The sequence below is a fragment of the Buteo buteo genome, chromosome 23 (assembly GCF_964188355.1).
Source record: "Buteo buteo chromosome 23, bButBut1.hap1.1, whole genome shotgun sequence".
Taxonomy (NCBI): Eukaryota; Metazoa; Chordata; class Aves; order Accipitriformes; family Accipitridae; genus Buteo; species Buteo buteo.
In genome coordinates this window covers 5,320,737-5,337,303 of record NC_134193.1, presented here as the reverse complement: position 1 = coordinate 5,337,303, position 16,567 = coordinate 5,320,737, and the positions used below count along the sequence as shown (strand labels likewise).

Sequence of the window (16,567 nt, the reverse complement as noted above, 5' to 3'; positions counted from 1 at the left end):
CAGATTATTTAATAACTGAGCCCTATTCATATGTTCCCTCTGTAAGTCTGTTCTTTCTGAGCTAGTGGCCCATCAATTGAAGTTTCTTTGCTAGTGAGCACTTAGTTTTGATTTCCAGAAAGAAATGCAGGAAGATGGTGTAGATGAAGATTTTGTTGCTGGTATTGTGATCTGTTTTAAAAGGGGGAGAAGAGTGGTCAATAGCAGGACAGCTCTGCTGGAATTTTTCCATTCTAAAATAGGTTTTTCTCCAAGCCTGTCATCTCTCTGCTGTCTTCCCTAGAAAAGTGTCTTAATAAAACCTTCCCAAACACTTTTTTTTTAAGGGGGAAGTGTAAAACTGGAAGGTGCTTGTTAGAACTGAATTGAATTGACTGCTGCAGGAACCAACCAATTACAGCATGTAGAAATGAAAATCATAATACAGGTTAACTTGGGGTCCTGACCAGGTGAGAGCTGGATGGGAAGATGTGCTGCTTTGTCTTCTGCAGAAATGGACTGTGCCGAAGGCTGCCGCAGGTGGGTGTTGGATGTGATGAGGAATGATGGCTAAATCACATTAATCAGGCGGTGCAGTGAGTTGATGCTGACTGGCACCATCTGCTGCAGTTTGCAGGTACTGTTGCAGGCCTGCTGCAGCCCAGCAGATCGGTTTGGGTGGGGTTTCCCCCCCCCCCCCCCCCAGAAAAAGTGCCCTTTTTGAAAGGTTGAGGTTGGTAACTGTTACCTGGAGTGGTGAGCTGATTCATGGCTTTGCTAGGAATTGGCTGTGTCACCGTATTTTTTCAAGTACGAGGGGGCAACCTAGGACACAGCAGAGGATTTCCCCTGCCCTGAGGAGACTAGCATAAAACCCAAAACGCTAATTTTTTTTTTATTCAGAAGTAATTTCCTCGAAAGAAGGTGTACAAACCCCAAGAAGCAGCAAATTGTTGCCCCTCCCCTTTCCCCCAGGTTTTCTGATAGACTTTAAAAAAAAAATAAGTGTCCAGTTTGGGCTCTTCCCGTCAAATAAACTCCACGAGAGCTGTGAGCCGATAGCGGTCCCTTTGGTGAAAAGAACTGTTGTAGAAAATCCACAGAAGTTTGTAAGTTTAAAGCTCTTGGAAAAGTCACTTTAAAGAAAAGGGCTGATGGAAGAAGAGCTCTAGGTGTCCCTGGGAAGAGAAAGAACAGGTCAGCTGTTGCCACATGGAGCATTACTTCAAATTTTAACTTTTTTTTTTTTTTTTTTGTCACTTGGCAAGGATTTCTGTTTTCCTGGTTTCAGGAGGCAAAACAAAGACTATTTCCCCTTTAACCACAAATAAAACCAATGTGCATGTAGCACTGAAATCTATACAGGTGTTAGTCCTTCAGCAACACTACATGTGCTGGGAAGAAGTGTTAAAAACCACTATGGGCATCACTTACGTGGTGATCAGCTCTGTCAGTCATTGCCCTCTTCTGTAAAACAAAAAGATAATTACAGTATTAATGGGGTATGGTATAAAATTGAAGGTGCAGGTATGGTTTCCAGGTTTGTTTTCCAATTTAAAACAGCATGGGGAGAAAGCCCCAGGTGGGTGAAATGTAGCCCAGCTCAATTTGGGCTCCTGCCTTGTGCTCCCTTCAATTTTCTGCCTGTTGCTGGCTCTCTCTTTGTCCTTCTGAAGCAGTGTGATGACCATGACAGCTCTCCTGCTTCTCCCACTGGAGGAAGCCACTATCCTCCCAAGTAACAGCAATCGGCTGCAGGGTGGAAATGCTCTGCAGCAGGACTGGGGCTGGGAGCTCAGCCCCAGCTGCTTTTACCTTTATTTTCCACTTTAAAATCGGACGGGAGGAGGTTGTCCTGCCGGTTCCCCAACACAAAGGCCAGGAAGGAGAGTATGAGAGCGTCGAGGATGCCGATGATGCAGAGGATGTACGCCCAGCGCACGGTGCAGGCGCCCAGCGTGTACTTGTCCGTCTTGTCCCCGCACATGCGCTTCACCTCGCTCGAGTCCCAGCCGTCGGGGTAGATCAGGCAGCCGATCATCAGCCCCGTAGCTGCGGGGAGAGGGAGACGTTAGAGCGGCCGTGAGTTATCTCCTGAGCTGATAACTGCACAGGGAGAGGGTAGGTGGAGGAGCATGGAACATGATGCTACAAACAGATAAAATACTATGGACCGGCTAACTGGGGCTTAAAGGTGCCCTGTGGTTGCCCGTCATGCGTGGGCTTTGCTTCGTTCATGTTGCTGCAGCCAGGGAGGAGCAGGATTCAGCACGCTGCCTTCCCACGCGCTCGGCACGCGGCTCCCCATCAAGGACAGGCTGCAGCAGCATCTCCCATCACCGTGTTGCCCAGGCAACATCTCTCCTCTCCTGCCTCCGCACACATCCCTGGCCGTGTCGCTCCAAAGAAATATTTTCTCCAAACAAAACTGGGATGGATTTAGTCTGTACGAAGGGGAGAACCTTGTTATTGCCCTGTGCAGTAGCTGAATTTCAGCTTACGGTTTGCTAATGTAGAGCTGCCATCAGCAGCAGCTTTGCAGGCAGATTAATTCTGCTTGTTCAGCTGCAGTGGTTCCAGCCCGGCCATGAGCCACCAGCTCCTCCTGCGGCCGCTCTCATCGCCTGACCCCGGCACACACGCGACCTCGGCAGCCGCTCGGCCCTCGGCACGTCCACTTTACAGCTTTGCCACGGGAGTTGCAACAAACCCAACGCGAGCTGCCGGAGGGCCGTCTTCTGCCAAGCGGCTCGTGTCCCAGAATCTCAGAAGTGCTTTTTTTTTCTCGCCACAAGCTCAGAGAAATTGTTGTATTTGCTGGACGAGAAGAGTGACCAGGCTCAGGAGGGAGAAGAGCCAAGCTCATCTGCAAGGCTTTGGGACGTGATTAACAGACGCTCTTTGCGTCCTCCACTGTTACCTTGGTGCAGAGCATGGAAGTAACTGGTCTTTTACACGTTTTTGTGCAGGTGTGAGGCCTTCCCAGGCTCCTCTCACACCCAAAATAACCCCATGGTGGCAGCTCTGGACAAACAGATGTTTGTCCGTGCCCTTCTCAGACATCTGCAGCCTGCTGCAGCAGCAAGACACTCCCTGCCCCACACTGGTGCCTTTTCTCTGTTAGTGGGTGCTTGGTAAACCAGAAAACACTTTCGGGGCAGTTGCCTCATGCTTTGCTGATGGTTTTTTCGCTTGGCTTGGGGACAGGAGAGCGGCAAGGCCAGTAGGCAGCTTCCTAGGTCTGCAGAGAGCATTTCTCTTCATTGAGAAGCAGCTGGTTTCTCCTCTATTTAATTACTTTTCCCTGTAGCTAAGAGAGAGGAGGGGCACAGAGAAATGGGGGAAGCTGGAAAGAAATTGCTTCTCCTGAGAAAATACAGCCTGGGTGCAGAGCAAAGGCCAGAAAATGGATCCACTTGTCACCTGCACCCTTTTAAAAATAACTCCCAGAAATGCAGCAGGACCTGCACTGCCCCGTGGTGGCTCAAAAACTCCTGAGAGCCAGTCTGGGGCAGAGAAACTGGGCTGTCAGGGATGATTTGGGCTCGTCTGTGTGGCTGGAGGCACCTGTGCCAGGTTTCTCTCCCCCATCCAGCACAAATACGTACGTAAAAGCCCCAAATACAACAGCAAAGCCTTTCCCGGCTCCCCGGGAGGCTGAGCTGCCTCAAGCCTCTTATCTAAATCTTTGCTTTGAGCTGGCTTCTTTAGCCGGGAACTGGAGCAACCCCGATGCCACGGCTGTCCTCCCGCGGGGTGTCAGCCGGGGTGTCCCTGCCACAGGGGCACCCCAGCATGGCGGGGGCTGCGGCGGGTCCTGGCATAAATGATTCAGGAGCAGCAAAGGGCTGGGTTGGGTTTCAGCTGGGGCTGTGAAGGCAGGAGCTGGGTTACCGGGTGTCTCAGGTGTCTCACTGTGTTGGGGGAGGGATGGGGAAGGTGGAGATCCACAGGGATGAGCAGAGGGATGTGGGGATGAGTGGAAAAGTAAGAGAACATGGGTGACGGATATCAAATCCTATAGTCAGTTCCCTCCTCCTGTTCCACCTTCCCAGTGTGTCATCCCCTGAGCTCAGGGAGTTGCCAGTTGCTGCAGGGGGTATTGTAGGTACCAAATAACCCAGCAAAAGTTATCACCGTATCCTCATTAATTCCCGCAGGATCCCTAATACAGCAGGGAGCCCCGTGCCCCGGCCCTGCAGTATTCGGTGCTCTCGGATGGATGCTCTGAAGCTGCACTGTGGGGCAGAGCGGGAGCAGCAGCATTGGGCGATGGCTGGAGGAAAGCCCCCCCCTCCAAGGTAAGCAGGGCCGGGCTGTGGCTGGGCCATTGGTGTTGCACGATTTTGCAGCAGCAGCACATTGGGGGGGCGGGGAGCATCGCCCACGCGCGGCGAGTCCGCTGGGTCTCAGCTGCTCTGACAGGCTTTACTTACCGCAGATTCCCTACTGGTAACCAGTAAGGGGGAGCAAATGGGGTACAGAGCTTACGCTGGTGTCCCTTTCACGGCCAGCCCCCCCCCACGGTAGAGTTGAGGTGGGGGCAGAGAGGGGAAAGCAGGTCTGGCCCGACCACCGGCAGCCCCCGGCCCCCCCATGCATCGCCCCCGGCCCCGCTCACCTGCCGCCAGCTGCATCCAGGCGCAGACTTTATAGACGGTGGCTGCGTTGCAGAAGAAGAAGAGGCTGAAGCAGAGGATGGAGCCGATGATGAGGAAGGTGGAGATGCCGACGAAGAACATGGCGGTTTTGAAGGCGCTGGAGGGGATGGTGCCGAAATCGAGGGGGCTGCCTTTGCAGATGAGCTCGCCGGTGAGCGCGTTGCCGATGCAGTAGGAGAAGAGGCCGAAGTAGCCGGCCTGCGGCGTGTCGATGCTGTCGCCGATCCAGTACGGTTGGATGAAGGTCACCACCATCAAGATGGAGAAGCAGAGGGTGAAGAGGGCCCAGAGCACCCCCATGGCCCGCGCGTTCCTCACGTAGTTCGTGTGGTAGATCCGAGCCGCCTCCTGCGCCGGCAGCAGCTTGGGCATGGCGGGGGCACCGCGACCGGTACCGGCACCGCTCCCCGGCCACCGGCACCGCTCCCCGGGGCGCCCGGCGCTGCCCCGCCCCGCCCCGGCGGAACGCGGCGAGCGGCGGCGGCGGGACCGCCCCGGGGGGCGGCGGCGCGACCCCCCCTCCCGCCTCCCACGAGCCCGGGGGGGGACCCGGGAGGAGCCGGCGCGACCCCCAACCCTCCCGCCACCCCCCCCCCACTCCGCCCCGAGCCGGGATGGGCTCGGGATGCGCCCCGGGAGCCCGGGATGAGCCCCGTACCGCCGGGAATATGCCTCCGGGGTGGGCTCTGCGTGGCCGGGATGTGCCCTGCACCCCCGGGATGGGACCCCGGGACGAGCCCCGTTGCCCCAAGGATGCAGCCCCGGGATGTGCCCCGTATCCCTGGGATGCTCCCTCGGGATGCGCCCTGCGCCTCCGGCATGTGCCTTGGGATGCACCCGGGGACGTGCCCCCGGTGCCAGTGGGATGAGCCCTGCGTCCCCACGGATCTGCCCTGGGATGCGCCCTGTGCCCCTGGGCTGTGCTCCAGGATGCGCCCCGTGCCCTGCTGTGCACTCTGGGGTCACTCTGTGCCCCCCCCCCCCCAATGCGCTTTGTGCCCCGGGATGTGCCGTGCACCCCCAGATGTGTGTCAGGACGTGCCTGGGCTGCACCACGCGCCCCTGGATGCATCCCAGGATGTGCCACATGCGCCAGCATGCGCGTTGGGATGCTCCCCAGGGCGAGTCTTGCCCCCCAGGATGTGCCAGGGGCTGTGCCGTGACCTCCAGGATGTCCCCCAAATGCTGTGCCCCCTTGGCTGCTCCCCTCTGCCCTCCCAGCTGCCATCACCAGAGTCTTCCCCCACTGGAGGGGGGGTGCATGGGGTGCTGCATCATTGGGATGGGGGGCTGCGGACCCCTGCACCCCCCCTGTCAACTCCAGGGCTGGCTGGGGCTGCAGGCAGGGAGGGGACAGTCCCCACAGCTCCGCTGCAGAAAGGGAAATGGCTCATCCTGCTGCCGGGACACTCTGGGGCATCAGCCAGCACCTGGGGCAGGGCCAGCTCTCTGCCAGGCTCCAGTGTCCTGCTGCCAGAGGAACGTGGGCAGCCCCGGGAGCCTGCCCCGACGGGCTGCGGGTATTTGCAGCCACCTTGGGACCTTTCTTCAGGAGTCACATCTGCTCTGCATCCCAAGGGACCGCAGAGGCTCAGCTCCCACCGTGGGACCCGGATGACACATGCCAGCGTGACGGTCACCCTGCAGCCAGCGCCAGCCTCAGCGTCACCCCCGTGGTCGCCGAAGGCCAGGGCTGCCCCGGTGTTAATCATTGCCGAGAGCAGCCAGGCCAAGGCGGGCGCGAAAAGCTGTGCCGTTCCCAGGGCTGTTTTCCTTTCATCAGCCGTGTCCCCCAAGCACTGAAACACTGAGAGCAAATAGCAGGCAGGGCAAGGTGAGATGGCAGCCCACGGGCTGGGGACCTCGGTGGGCTCCGGAGCACCGAGCGAGGCCGGTGGGATGCTAGCAGGGGGGTGGGCTTGCTCCTGCCACACTTTGGGCTTTCTCGAGTGGGTTTCTTGGCGTCTGTGATCATAACATTCGAGCGATGGAGGATCTGGGGATTGGCGCTTTCCCACAGAGCAGAGCTCCTGCCGTGGCACCGGCTCTCGCTTTGCCCATGAACCCATCAGCAGCACCCAGCAAGGAGGGTGTCCTGGAGAACCCCAGCTCCACGGCTCCCTGCAGGCAGGGCGAAGGAGAGGAGGGAAGACTGGAAATCTCCCCCGGGGGGAAGCGCAGGAGTGCCATTACTTCGCATTGACTTTGGCCAAAGGAGCTGCCAAAGGGCAGGCTGGCATCGCCGGTGTGGGATGGTCACCTGGAGGCAGGGCGAGGTTGTCCCCATCGTGGCACCGCCTGGCAGCACGGCCATCGCTGTTTTCCTGCCCTGGGCAGGGCGTCGCAGCGCAGCCCCAATGCCACGAGTTGGGGTGTGATAGGAGCAGCCACATCAGCTGATAGAGACGCCCGCTATAAAGCGCCCGCCGGCCCCGTGGCGGAGACACAAGCAAGCCCACCATGGCCAACATGCTGTCCCCCTGCCTGCTCCTGGTCCTGCTGCTCCTGGCCCCAGCCCTGTCTGCCCCACACGAGCGAGGGCTCATCTTCAACTTGGTAAGAGGGATGCTAACCCGGTCCTTGCCACAGCCGGGGGACGCCCCGAGTGCTGCAATGGGGGGGTCGGAGGGGTCCGCGGTGCTTTGGTCTCTGGCAGCAGCTACGCGGGGGAGCCCCGGGGCGACGGCTGCAGCTGCCGAGAGCAAAACTTATTGTGGCTGGGGAAACTGAGGCAGGTGGGGATGGCGTGCTGTGTTTTCGGGGGTTGGAGGGATCTCAGAGCCTGGGAAAGCAGCTGTGCAAAGGGACAGGGAAGCCTGAACGTGGATGGGATTGAAGCTCTCAGCTGCCTGTGCCAGTGAGGACCCCCTCCCTGGGGGGCTCGCAGGCAATGGGCAGGGGGGACGCTTTCCCAGCGGTGTCTCAGCCCCATTCCCGTGAGCCCAGCAGAAACCAGCACTTCAGCGGGTGGTATTTTGGGCCAGACCAAGGAAATGCTGCAGGGCAGGAGGCTTGGGGGTGCTGGCAGCAGTGCTGAGCCCCAGCCAAAAGGCAGAGCTGGTGTCCGACACCCACCCAAACCCCCCGGACCCCCGCCTGGGGGGGATTAAGGGGGCGACAGAGAAGGACCTGGTGCTCACGCCCTGCCTCATGGTGCAGGACACGGGGGAGCTGTGCCTGCAGAGCGCCCAGTGCAAGAGCGGCTGCTGCCACCGGCACAGCGGCCTGAGCCTGGCCCGATGTGCACCGAAGGCGGCCGAGTTCCAGAAGTGCTCTCCGAAGGTACGTCCTCCCCTTCTCCGGGGGGTGGCCGGGGACAGGGGCATGTCCCCCGTGCTGCACTGTGCCTTGGTTCCCCACAGAGCCTCTATGGGGTCTACTACGAATGTCCCTGCGAGAGCGGCTTGAACTGTGAGGTTGATAAGACCATCGTGGGCTCCATCACGAACAGCGACTTTGGTGTCTGCAAGGATCCCCGGAGCTCCAACGGGTTGCGGTGAAGGAAAAGAGACCCTCCCCGGTGTCACCCCCCATGCTGCCCCTGCCACCCTGCTTTTATCCCCCTCCCCAGGGATGCCTGGACCTGCCCGCGCTGCCCCGGCTGCGGGGGGGACGTTCGAGTAAACAGCATCTTCTGCCGAGCTGCAAGCCAGCGTTTTCACTCGGCGTGTCCCTCTGGCCTGGGACGGGAGCAGCAGGGCCAGAAGGTGCCGGAAAAAGCCAGAGGGACACGACGGCTTTACCTATATGTGCGTGCACATCGTACGCAATTGTATAATAATCTGGGCTGGGCCAGCAGTGAGCCATGGGGTGAGCTTTGCTCAGGGGGAGCGTTAGCAAAGGGGGTGCAGGGAAGGGGAAGATGCAGCAGCCCCAGGATCCAAGGGAGCTGTCGGGTTGTGCTCGACTCGGTTTATTTGCCGCTGCCGCTGCTTTGGTTGGAAACGTCCCCTAGAAAAGGTTTGTCGCCGAAAAGAGGGACTTGAAGGTGATGTCGAAGCTGTGGGTGCTTGGGGTGCTGGGTGGTTGTGTCTGCCTCTGCCGTGTCGCACTGTGGGCGCTGGATGACCCTGCACGCCGGGAGCTGCTCCTCCTCCTCGGAGCAGGCAGACGTGGCCAGGAGGTGGTCGGCTGGGTGGGCGTCCTCCCCGAAAAGGACCTTGTACAGGCAGCGGTTGTACACGCCATGGGGGCCCTTCGTGCAGCACCCCCACCTGCATCTTTTACAGCAGCTTGTCTGGCTGCGAGATGTGCAGCGAGTTTTGGGAATTCAGGATGGACCTGGGGCGAGGTGATGCTGGGAGCAGCCCCAGCTGGCAGCAATGCAGCAAATCCCCTTAACTCTGCCCCTGGCAGAGCAGTGCCCTGGGCAGGGTGGGCTGCGGGGGGGTGATGCCCAGCTCGGAGCCAGTGGTTTGGGCATGGGGAGGGGGCACAGAGGTGCTGCGGAGGAGTGAGGAAGAGGAGGCACATGCCTGGCAGAGCTGGGGGGGCAGCAGGGGGTGAGGGAGTCACCGGAGGGGGGGTTCTTGGCTTCTCTGGTGCCATCTTCACCCCACGTGTTTCTATCCCTGGGGGCAGAAGGTGCACCAGCACCCACAGCGTCGCTCCCCATCGCCCCGAGGGGCCGGGCACCCCATGGCGGCTCTGCACTGGGGGGGACGGGATGGGGGGACGGGGGCTGTACAGGGCAGCTGAGGGTGTCCTGCAGGAAACTTTCTTTCCAGGACAAGGGTGAGGAGCAGCTTGAGGATGTGCACCCGCAGGAACACTGGGGACATGGCTGGGAGGGTGGCACGGCCAGGGGAGTCCCCACTGTGGTGGGGGGATATGGGGGGCAGCGTGGGGACAGGGCAGGGGATGCTTCAGGGACCTGCTGGCCCCTGCAAGCCTGGCTCAGTGGAGCTGCAAGAGGGGAAAATGCTGACCTGGATTTTAGTTTGAAACTTGTGGTGGGTGATGAAAGCGTTGAGGGTCTTGGTCTCGTTGTCGTGGTGGTCCCAGCAGGAGGCCACCAGGTCCAGGTCCTCGTGGGTGTGGGATGAGGCCTGGAGGAAGGGGGAGATGGGAATGGGGACAGGGATGGGGACAGCAGCCCCTCTCCGGCAGCAGACAGGCACCCCCGGGCAGAGCGAGGGGGGACGTGGGGCAGGTGACATGGGACACGGGGTCTCTCCCTGGCTTCGCCATCTACATGGGGTCCCCAGCCCCACACGCCATTCCACACCAGTGGGGAGCACCCTGGAGAGGCTGGCATCACCCAGGACACATACTGGGGATACCGGGAGCCCTGCCTCTGCCGAGGGCCAGCCTCGTCCGGGGCTTTGCATCCTTGGCATGGGCAGGATGCGGCCAACGTCCAGACTCCGGCAGTGCCAGGACCAGCAGAGGGCAGCCGCAGCGTGCCCGCAGCCTGGCCCCCCCCCAGCCCTGGGGACCCCCCCCCCCCAGCCTAGCAGGGACACCCCAACCCCAGGGGCAGCTCAGCCTCTGGGGGGGATGACCCTGAAATGCACCCAGCCCCATAGACCTGACACCCCCTGAGCCCTGCTTTGGGGTTCACCCTCCTCCCTGGAGGGGGAAGATATTGGGGGGGTGGCCAGCCTGGGCCAATTCCTGGTGTATATGATGGGGATTTTGGGGTGTCCTCATTTTTGGGGTGTCCCTATGTTGGCAGGAGGAGGATGGGGGCACTGGAGAGGTGGGAAGGGGGTGTCTGTGTTGGGGGGACACACACACCACATGAACGGGCTCCCGCCCCATCTCGGCCCTGTATTTACTGGTGAAGCGGCAGCTTTATTTTGGCAGCTCTGGGCTGGTAAATATTGGCTTAAACCGAAAACCAGACGCCTGACTCACGGAGTCTTAACAAACACAGGAAGGGGCCCCCGGCGCGTGTGGGGTGCTGCCAGCCCTGGGGACGGGGGGGGGGGCCCTACACCAGGGTGGGGGCACCCTGAGCTGGGGGGGGGTGTGAACAGGGCATCCTTGGGCAGGCGGATTTTGTTGCAGTGAGGTCCTTGGCTGGGCTGGGGGGGGACTTAGGGGGATGCCCCCCTCCTGCCAGGGACCCTGGGTGATGGAGGGTGTGCAAGCACTGGGGGTGCCCCTTCCTTCCACCTTGCTTTGCCCAGTGTGTGTCCCCCCCCAGCTAAAAAGCAAGGAGGAGAAGTAGGAGGCCAAAAGAGCATCGCAGGGGGGGCAACCCAAGCCCCCCCCCCCCTTGGTCTCACCACATCACCAGGGTTCCACCCCACTTTGCATGGCAGCAGTGCAACCCCATCCCCAGCTGCTGGCGTGACCCTGGTGCCCCCCCCCGCACCCTATTTAGAGCTTGGGGGGGGGGGGGATGAGGACATGCACACCCCCCCAGGATCTCAGTTCACCCTGGGCAATGAAGAGGTGCAAGCATTGGGGTGCCCCTTCCCCCCACCCTGCTTTGCACAGGGCCCCCCCCCCTTGGTTAAAAAGCAATCAGGAGAAGTATGAAGCTGAAGGGGTGTTGCGGGGGGGGGGGGTACCCCACGCCCTCCCCCCCCCGGTGTCACCCCATCACCAGGCTTGCACCCCACTTTGCACCCCCATCCCCTCCTGCTCACCCCTGGGGTGCCCCCAGTGTCCCCCAATACACCGGGGGGGGGGTGGCCTGGAAGGTTTTCCCGCCCCCCCCCGCTGTCCCCCCCCCGCCTGGGCTGTTTTTACCAGGAGGGTACAGGATGTTCTCGCAGAGCCGCGCTCCCTCTCCCCAACCTCCCTCCTCCCTCTCTCCCCCCCCCTTTCCGCCAGCCCTCGGCCTTCACCTCTTCTCCTCCGCGCTGCTTTAACCCTTTTTTTTCGCAAAACGCTGCCTTTTCCTCTCCTCAGCAGTCATTTCTTTTTGCGTTTCTGCAAAGATGCGGTTGAAGCTCCTTTTCTCTGCCCAGCCCGGGGTGTCCCTGCACCCCCAATTCACCGCATTCTCCCCCCCCCTCCATGTACCATCACGAGTTGGGGTTGCAAGGGGGGGGTCTCCAGTGGGGTGCCCACCCGATGCCCATCCTCGCAGACCCCCCCAGCAAAGACCCCCCCCCTCAAATGGGGAGCACCCTCCTAGCTCTGCCAACTCCCCCCCAAAAAGGGGGCCGGGGAGGGGGGGGGTGTTTGCTCTTGCAGCCTTCACCCTGTGGGGTAAATGCTTTTTGGGGGGTCTGAGCTGCCCCCCACCCTCACAGAGGACCCTGGGCAGGCAGCAGCCCCATAGCACCTAGCTTAGGGCAGTGATTTTGGGGAGGGGGCAGACCCCAGGCACAGCCTGATTCCCCCCCCCCCCCCCCCCAGTTTGCTGCAGACTGGTGTCATGCAGGGGCCTGATCCTGCGGCGGGGTCAGGGGGTCTCATGGGGTTCGGGTGGGTGGGTGCTGGGGGTGCCTGTGCTTTGTGGGAGGCTCGTGTTGCGGGAGCGCACCCAAGGGGCTGCCTGGAGGCATCTGGGGGTACACGGAGGTATTTGGGGGTGCCCCAGAGGTCTTTAGGGGTGCTCAGAGGCATCTGGGGCTGCCTGCTTGCTTTTGCTGCTGGGTTTTATTCCCCCCCCCCCGGATGACTTTTCCTCCCCCTGGTTTCGGTTGGGGCATGGCAGGGTGGTGGCTGGTGCAGCCGGGGGGGGCAGTGGCCCCCCTCGGGGTATCCCTCTGCCAGGGTGGCTTTCGGCTGGAGGTGGCCACTGCGTTTGCAAAGCAGGAGCCGCAGGGATGAAGCACGTCCCTGCAGGGTGTGGGACACCCCAACCATCACTGGGGGCTTGGGGAACCCCAAATCCCTGGGGAGATGGCCCAGTTTGCCCCCACCACCCCGTGCCGACATGGGACACCTCAAGCTGGACCTGCAGCAGCAAAGCCCCCACATCAGGTCCAAGCCATGGGGTACAACGGGGGGCAGACCCCCCGCACACCCAACTGCCGCCCCCAGGGATGTGGGGGCCTGATCCTGCGACTTCCAATTGCGTTTTCCTAAATCTGGGCCAGGTTTGCACCATCCTGGGGAGATGGTTTAGGGATGGAGCTGGCAAGAAGCCGTGCTTCAAACTCCCGCTGGAGGGAAAGCAACCTTTCTAGCAACAACAACAAAAAAAAAAAAAAAAAATTCATGAAAAGCTCTGGTTTGCCTCTTCTTGCCAAAACCAATTGTTGAAGATTTTTCCCGGCCTCTCCGGCTTTGCCTTCACATGTGACGGAGGGAACAATGTCAGACACTCTCCTGTTTTTCCGCTCCGATATTTTTCCCTGGGGTTGGAAGAGGGGAAGGACCCGGCGGGCGGGCAGGGACCGGTTCCAGGCAAACCGCAGCCCTGGGGGCCCCAAAACCTGGTGTGGGGGTCCCCGTCCCTCCTCCATCCTTCGGGGTTGGCTTTGGGGCTGGGAGCATGGCCAGGGGTGGGGGCCCTTGAGGATGCTCCCCCAGCCCGGAGCAGCCCAGGGCTGAGGACTGCCCAGCTCGGGGCAGTAGTGGAGGTTGCAAGTGGGACATGGGGACACAGAGGTGGCCCCGGGGGACATCCAGGCACCCCACGCACCTCCATGAACCCCTCCTGGTGCTTCCCAGTGGGGCACAAGTGGAAAAATCCTCAGGCTGAATTATTTGTGCTGATGGAGGAATTAATTAGCGGAATATGGGGAGGTAGGGAGGGCGAGGGGGGGCTGGGGGGGAGAGCTCAAGGCTGGGTGCTTTGTGACAGCCAGGTTTGGGGGCGGGGGCTCCCCCCGGCTGGGATCCCCCTCGCTGGGTATTTTTAGCATTAAATCCCCCAAAATGCTGGTGAGCTGGGGAGGGTGGGAGCGGGGCAGCACCGGGGGGGGGAGGGAAATGCAGGGGAGATATTGGGGTGGGGGTACTGAGGTGGTGCTGGGGATACCCTACGGGGGATGCTGAAAGGGGGGTGAGGGGTGATGGCACCCCCCCCGGCAGGGTCTCCCCCCACCTCCCCAGTCCCGTCCCCCCCCCCCCCCCCGCTGCCGAGGCAGGCTGTCCCTGCGCTCCGCCGGTACATCGTGTCCCCAGGGCGGGCTCCTGGCACCCGGCCCGCCCGGGGCTGCTCCGAGCAGGGACAGGGGCCGACCCCGGCCCCCCCCTCCCCACCCCGGGCTCCCCCCATTGCGGCTTATGGGGTTGGGGATGCTGCGGCGGGGAGCTAAAGCCCTGGGAGCTGGGGGGGGGGGGAAGTTTGGGGGGGGGGGTGCAACCGGAGCACTGGCCTGAGTTACGCTTGTGCGTGTCCCTGCTGGGTGCGATGTCCCCCCCACCCCAGGGCGGGATGGGGGGGGATCCCTCCTGGGTGTTTTTTGGGGTGCGGATCCCTCCGGTGGGAGCATCCCCACGGCACGGTACAGCCTCGCTGCTGAGCATCCCCGGGGGTGCTGCACCCTCCGCCGACGCCTGCACCTAACGCAGGAGAGGGGGGGGTCACCTCGCACCCCGACACCCCGATCCCGGCGGGGCAGGCGGGGAGCCCCAGCCACCCCCAGTCACTCGCCCGCCCCGGCAGAGGCTGGTACAGTTCGTTACGTCCAGACCGGAATGTACTTTGTGTTCGAAGTGGCCCCAGGCCAGGACGGCAAAGCCGGACTTTATTTATCCTCCCCGCTCCGGCCCCGCTGCATCCTGCCCTCGCTTGTGCGGGGTTGGATCTCCGGTGGGGCTGGGGGACCTGGGGACCCTGCCCCCCCCCCCACCTCATCTCCAGTCAGGGGGTGCAGGGATTTTCCCTCTTTTCCCCAGGGTGGAAATAATCTGGGAAAATATTTGTGTCCTTTCGAGCGGTAAAAGCCGTCCCCGGTGTCTGGAGGGAGTCGGGGACTTGGGGACCGATCCAGCCCCGGCAAAGCCTCTGGCTGGAGGTACCCCCGCCTGCTTGCGTGAGGTTTTTTTTTGCAACGAGGGCCGGCGTTCGGATCGCAACCCGGAAATTTATGGATTGGAAAAGCGTGGGGAAAGGGCCAGCCCTGGCCACGCTGGGGGACGGGACAGGATCAGGCCTGCGATGGAGCAGGGGCTGCTCCGAGGGTCCCCCCGCGTCCCGGGGATGCCTCGGCCCCTCTGCCGGTAAAAATGTATGGCAGGAGCCGTGAGTCCGAGCAAAGAGAGGGGGGTCGCAGCCGGAGGAGGGATCACCCAGGGCTGGGTCCGGCCGCTTGCCACCGGCCAGGCTCCACGATGACACCCAGTATCCCACCCGCGGCCCCTCCGGTAGGAACATTTGGAGGGGGATTTCATGCAGAAAGCAGCTTGCCGGCTGCTTTGCACCCCCTGTCTCAAGCATCCCCATGCCAAGCGGGTGGTCTTGCCCTCCTGCCCCCCCCCCCCACTCCCCCCCAGTGTCCCCCCATGTCCCCTTGGCCCCACCATCCGTCCCTGCCGCTGGCGCAGCTGCACCCACGGCCAGTGACGAGGACAGCGTGTCCTCCCGTACTCCGCTGCCTGTTGTGCAACACCCGGCTGCACCTCCTGTAAACACCCGGCTCCTGCCACGCTGCACCCCGTGCCGCGGGTGACAAATCGGGCCCTCGGAGGGGTGCACGTGGCGGGGGGAGGGGGTGCCACGGCACCACCAGCCTGCCAAAAAGCGGCTTTGCTCCCCAAAATGGGCAGCGGGCAGGGATCTGGGTAGCGGGGGCGAAGGGATGGATTTGGTCCCCCTGGGAGGGGGAGCATCTCGCATGGGTCATCTGACCCGGGGCCATCGATTTAAACCCGGGGCCATCGATTCGTGCTGTCACATGTGGAAGGAAACCAGGAGAAAACCCATTTCCTCTGCTCTCCAACACGCTTGAGAGATTCACCGATGCAGCTTTCAGCTGCGAAGCCGAGGCAGAGGGACGCCTCTCCTCCCCGCGCTCTCAAGGCAGATTAACGCCGGTTATTTTTAGCAGAAGACAAGCATGAATAAAAATATCCCCTATTTTGTTTTAAAATTTTTTTTTTCTTTTTTTCCAGAACTGCCATTCTCACATCACCCAAGGTGCTCGAGGGCTGGCACAAGGAAGGACATCACCGGCAAATGGAGGTCTCCGGGCTTTGCTCCCCGGTTCCGGTGGGGGGCAAGGGTTTCCCCCAGACCCCTTGTCCTTTCGGGGCCGGGTGACGGTCGCGTGGCGGGCACAGGGCTGGGGCAGGACATGTGCGGCCAGCTGGATGGCGAGGGGGAACAAGCAGTGCCCCTGGCAGCCACCCCGAAGCTGGCTGGGATTATTTATGGAGCAGATTTCCTCCAGGTTGTGTTACAGGGATGGGGGGGACGGGGCAGACCCCGGCACTGGGGAAAGGGGGTGCGTTTGAGGCATCCCACCACCCAAGAAAGCAGAGCGAGCCAGGGGGTCTGGCGCTGGTATCGCAGTGATTTGAAGATGTCTTTTAAAAAAAACACTCTGGTGTTTTCTTCCCATGTATTTTGCTTTTTTTTTTTCTCTATGCAAACAAATTTACCTTTTTTGTGGTGCAAGGACAAAGCAGGCTTGACCCCCCCTGCCGCTGCTGCCATCAGTCCCATGCTATTTTTCAGGGCTTTTTGGGGGCCTGCATAAAATTAAGCTGCGGGGTTTCCTGATACTGGAAACCCACAATACTTCTTTGGTAAATGGAAATTTAAAGCTCTCGGAGGCTGGGCGGGAAATGTTTAAAACCAAAATGCAAGATTCACCTGCTTTATTTTAGAGAGGGAAAAATGAAATGTCGTGAAAATAAATCTTTTTTTTTTTCCTAAAGTGGGCTTTAATTTTTAACTCCCTATTTCCAGTGAGTACCATTGGTGTATAAATTACAGCTGAGAAAATCGAACTCAGTATCAAAGAGGAGACCTGCGAGCAAGCATCCGTCAAAGCAGCGCTGCCGTAAGCCTGGCCCTGGGGGGGGTATTGGAACAACACGCAGGAATCGGGGTGCAGGTCAGGAGCTGC

General features: G+C 60.8%; 2 protein-coding genes and 2 long non-coding RNA genes across 4 annotated transcripts; 2 read left to right on the top strand and 2 right to left on the bottom strand.

Moving 5' to 3' along the window:
- Positions 1-861: 861 nt before the first annotated feature.
- LHFPL5 (LHFPL tetraspan subfamily member 5) lies at positions 862-5,081 on the bottom strand. Its single transcript, XM_075055933.1, has 4 exons — positions 4,601-5,081; positions 1,795-2,031; positions 1,414-1,446; positions 862-1,157 (listed from the first exon to the last, which is right to left on the bottom strand). The coding sequence occupies exons 1-3, from the start codon at positions 5,010-5,012 to the stop codon at positions 1,430-1,432; spliced, it is 666 nt and encodes a 221-aa protein (XP_074912034.1). The 5' UTR covers positions 5,013-5,081; the 3' UTR covers positions 862-1,157; positions 1,414-1,429.
- Positions 5,082-5,897: 816 nt separating this feature from the next.
- CLPS (colipase) lies at positions 5,898-8,273 on the top strand. The gene is made up of 3 exons (XM_075055156.1): positions 5,898-7,196; positions 7,800-7,922; positions 8,003-8,273. The coding sequence occupies exons 1-3, from the start codon at positions 7,101-7,103 to the stop codon at positions 8,138-8,140; spliced, it is 357 nt and encodes a 118-aa protein (XP_074911257.1). The 5' UTR covers positions 5,898-7,100; the 3' UTR covers positions 8,141-8,273.
- A 416-nt stretch (positions 8,274-8,689) lies between these two features.
- Positions 8,690-13,476, bottom strand: LOC142043665 (uncharacterized). The gene is made up of 3 exons (XR_012654097.1): positions 11,441-13,476; positions 9,569-9,688; positions 8,690-8,881 (listed from the first exon to the last, which is right to left on the bottom strand). It is a non-coding gene; the product is annotated as an uncharacterized LOC142043665 (long non-coding RNA).
- A 1,653-nt stretch (positions 13,477-15,129) lies between these two features.
- Positions 15,130-16,375, top strand: LOC142043548 (uncharacterized). Its single transcript, XR_012654073.1, has 2 exons — positions 15,130-15,516; positions 15,609-16,375. It is a non-coding gene; the product is annotated as an uncharacterized LOC142043548 (long non-coding RNA).
- The last annotated feature ends 192 nt before the right edge of the window (positions 16,376-16,567 follow it).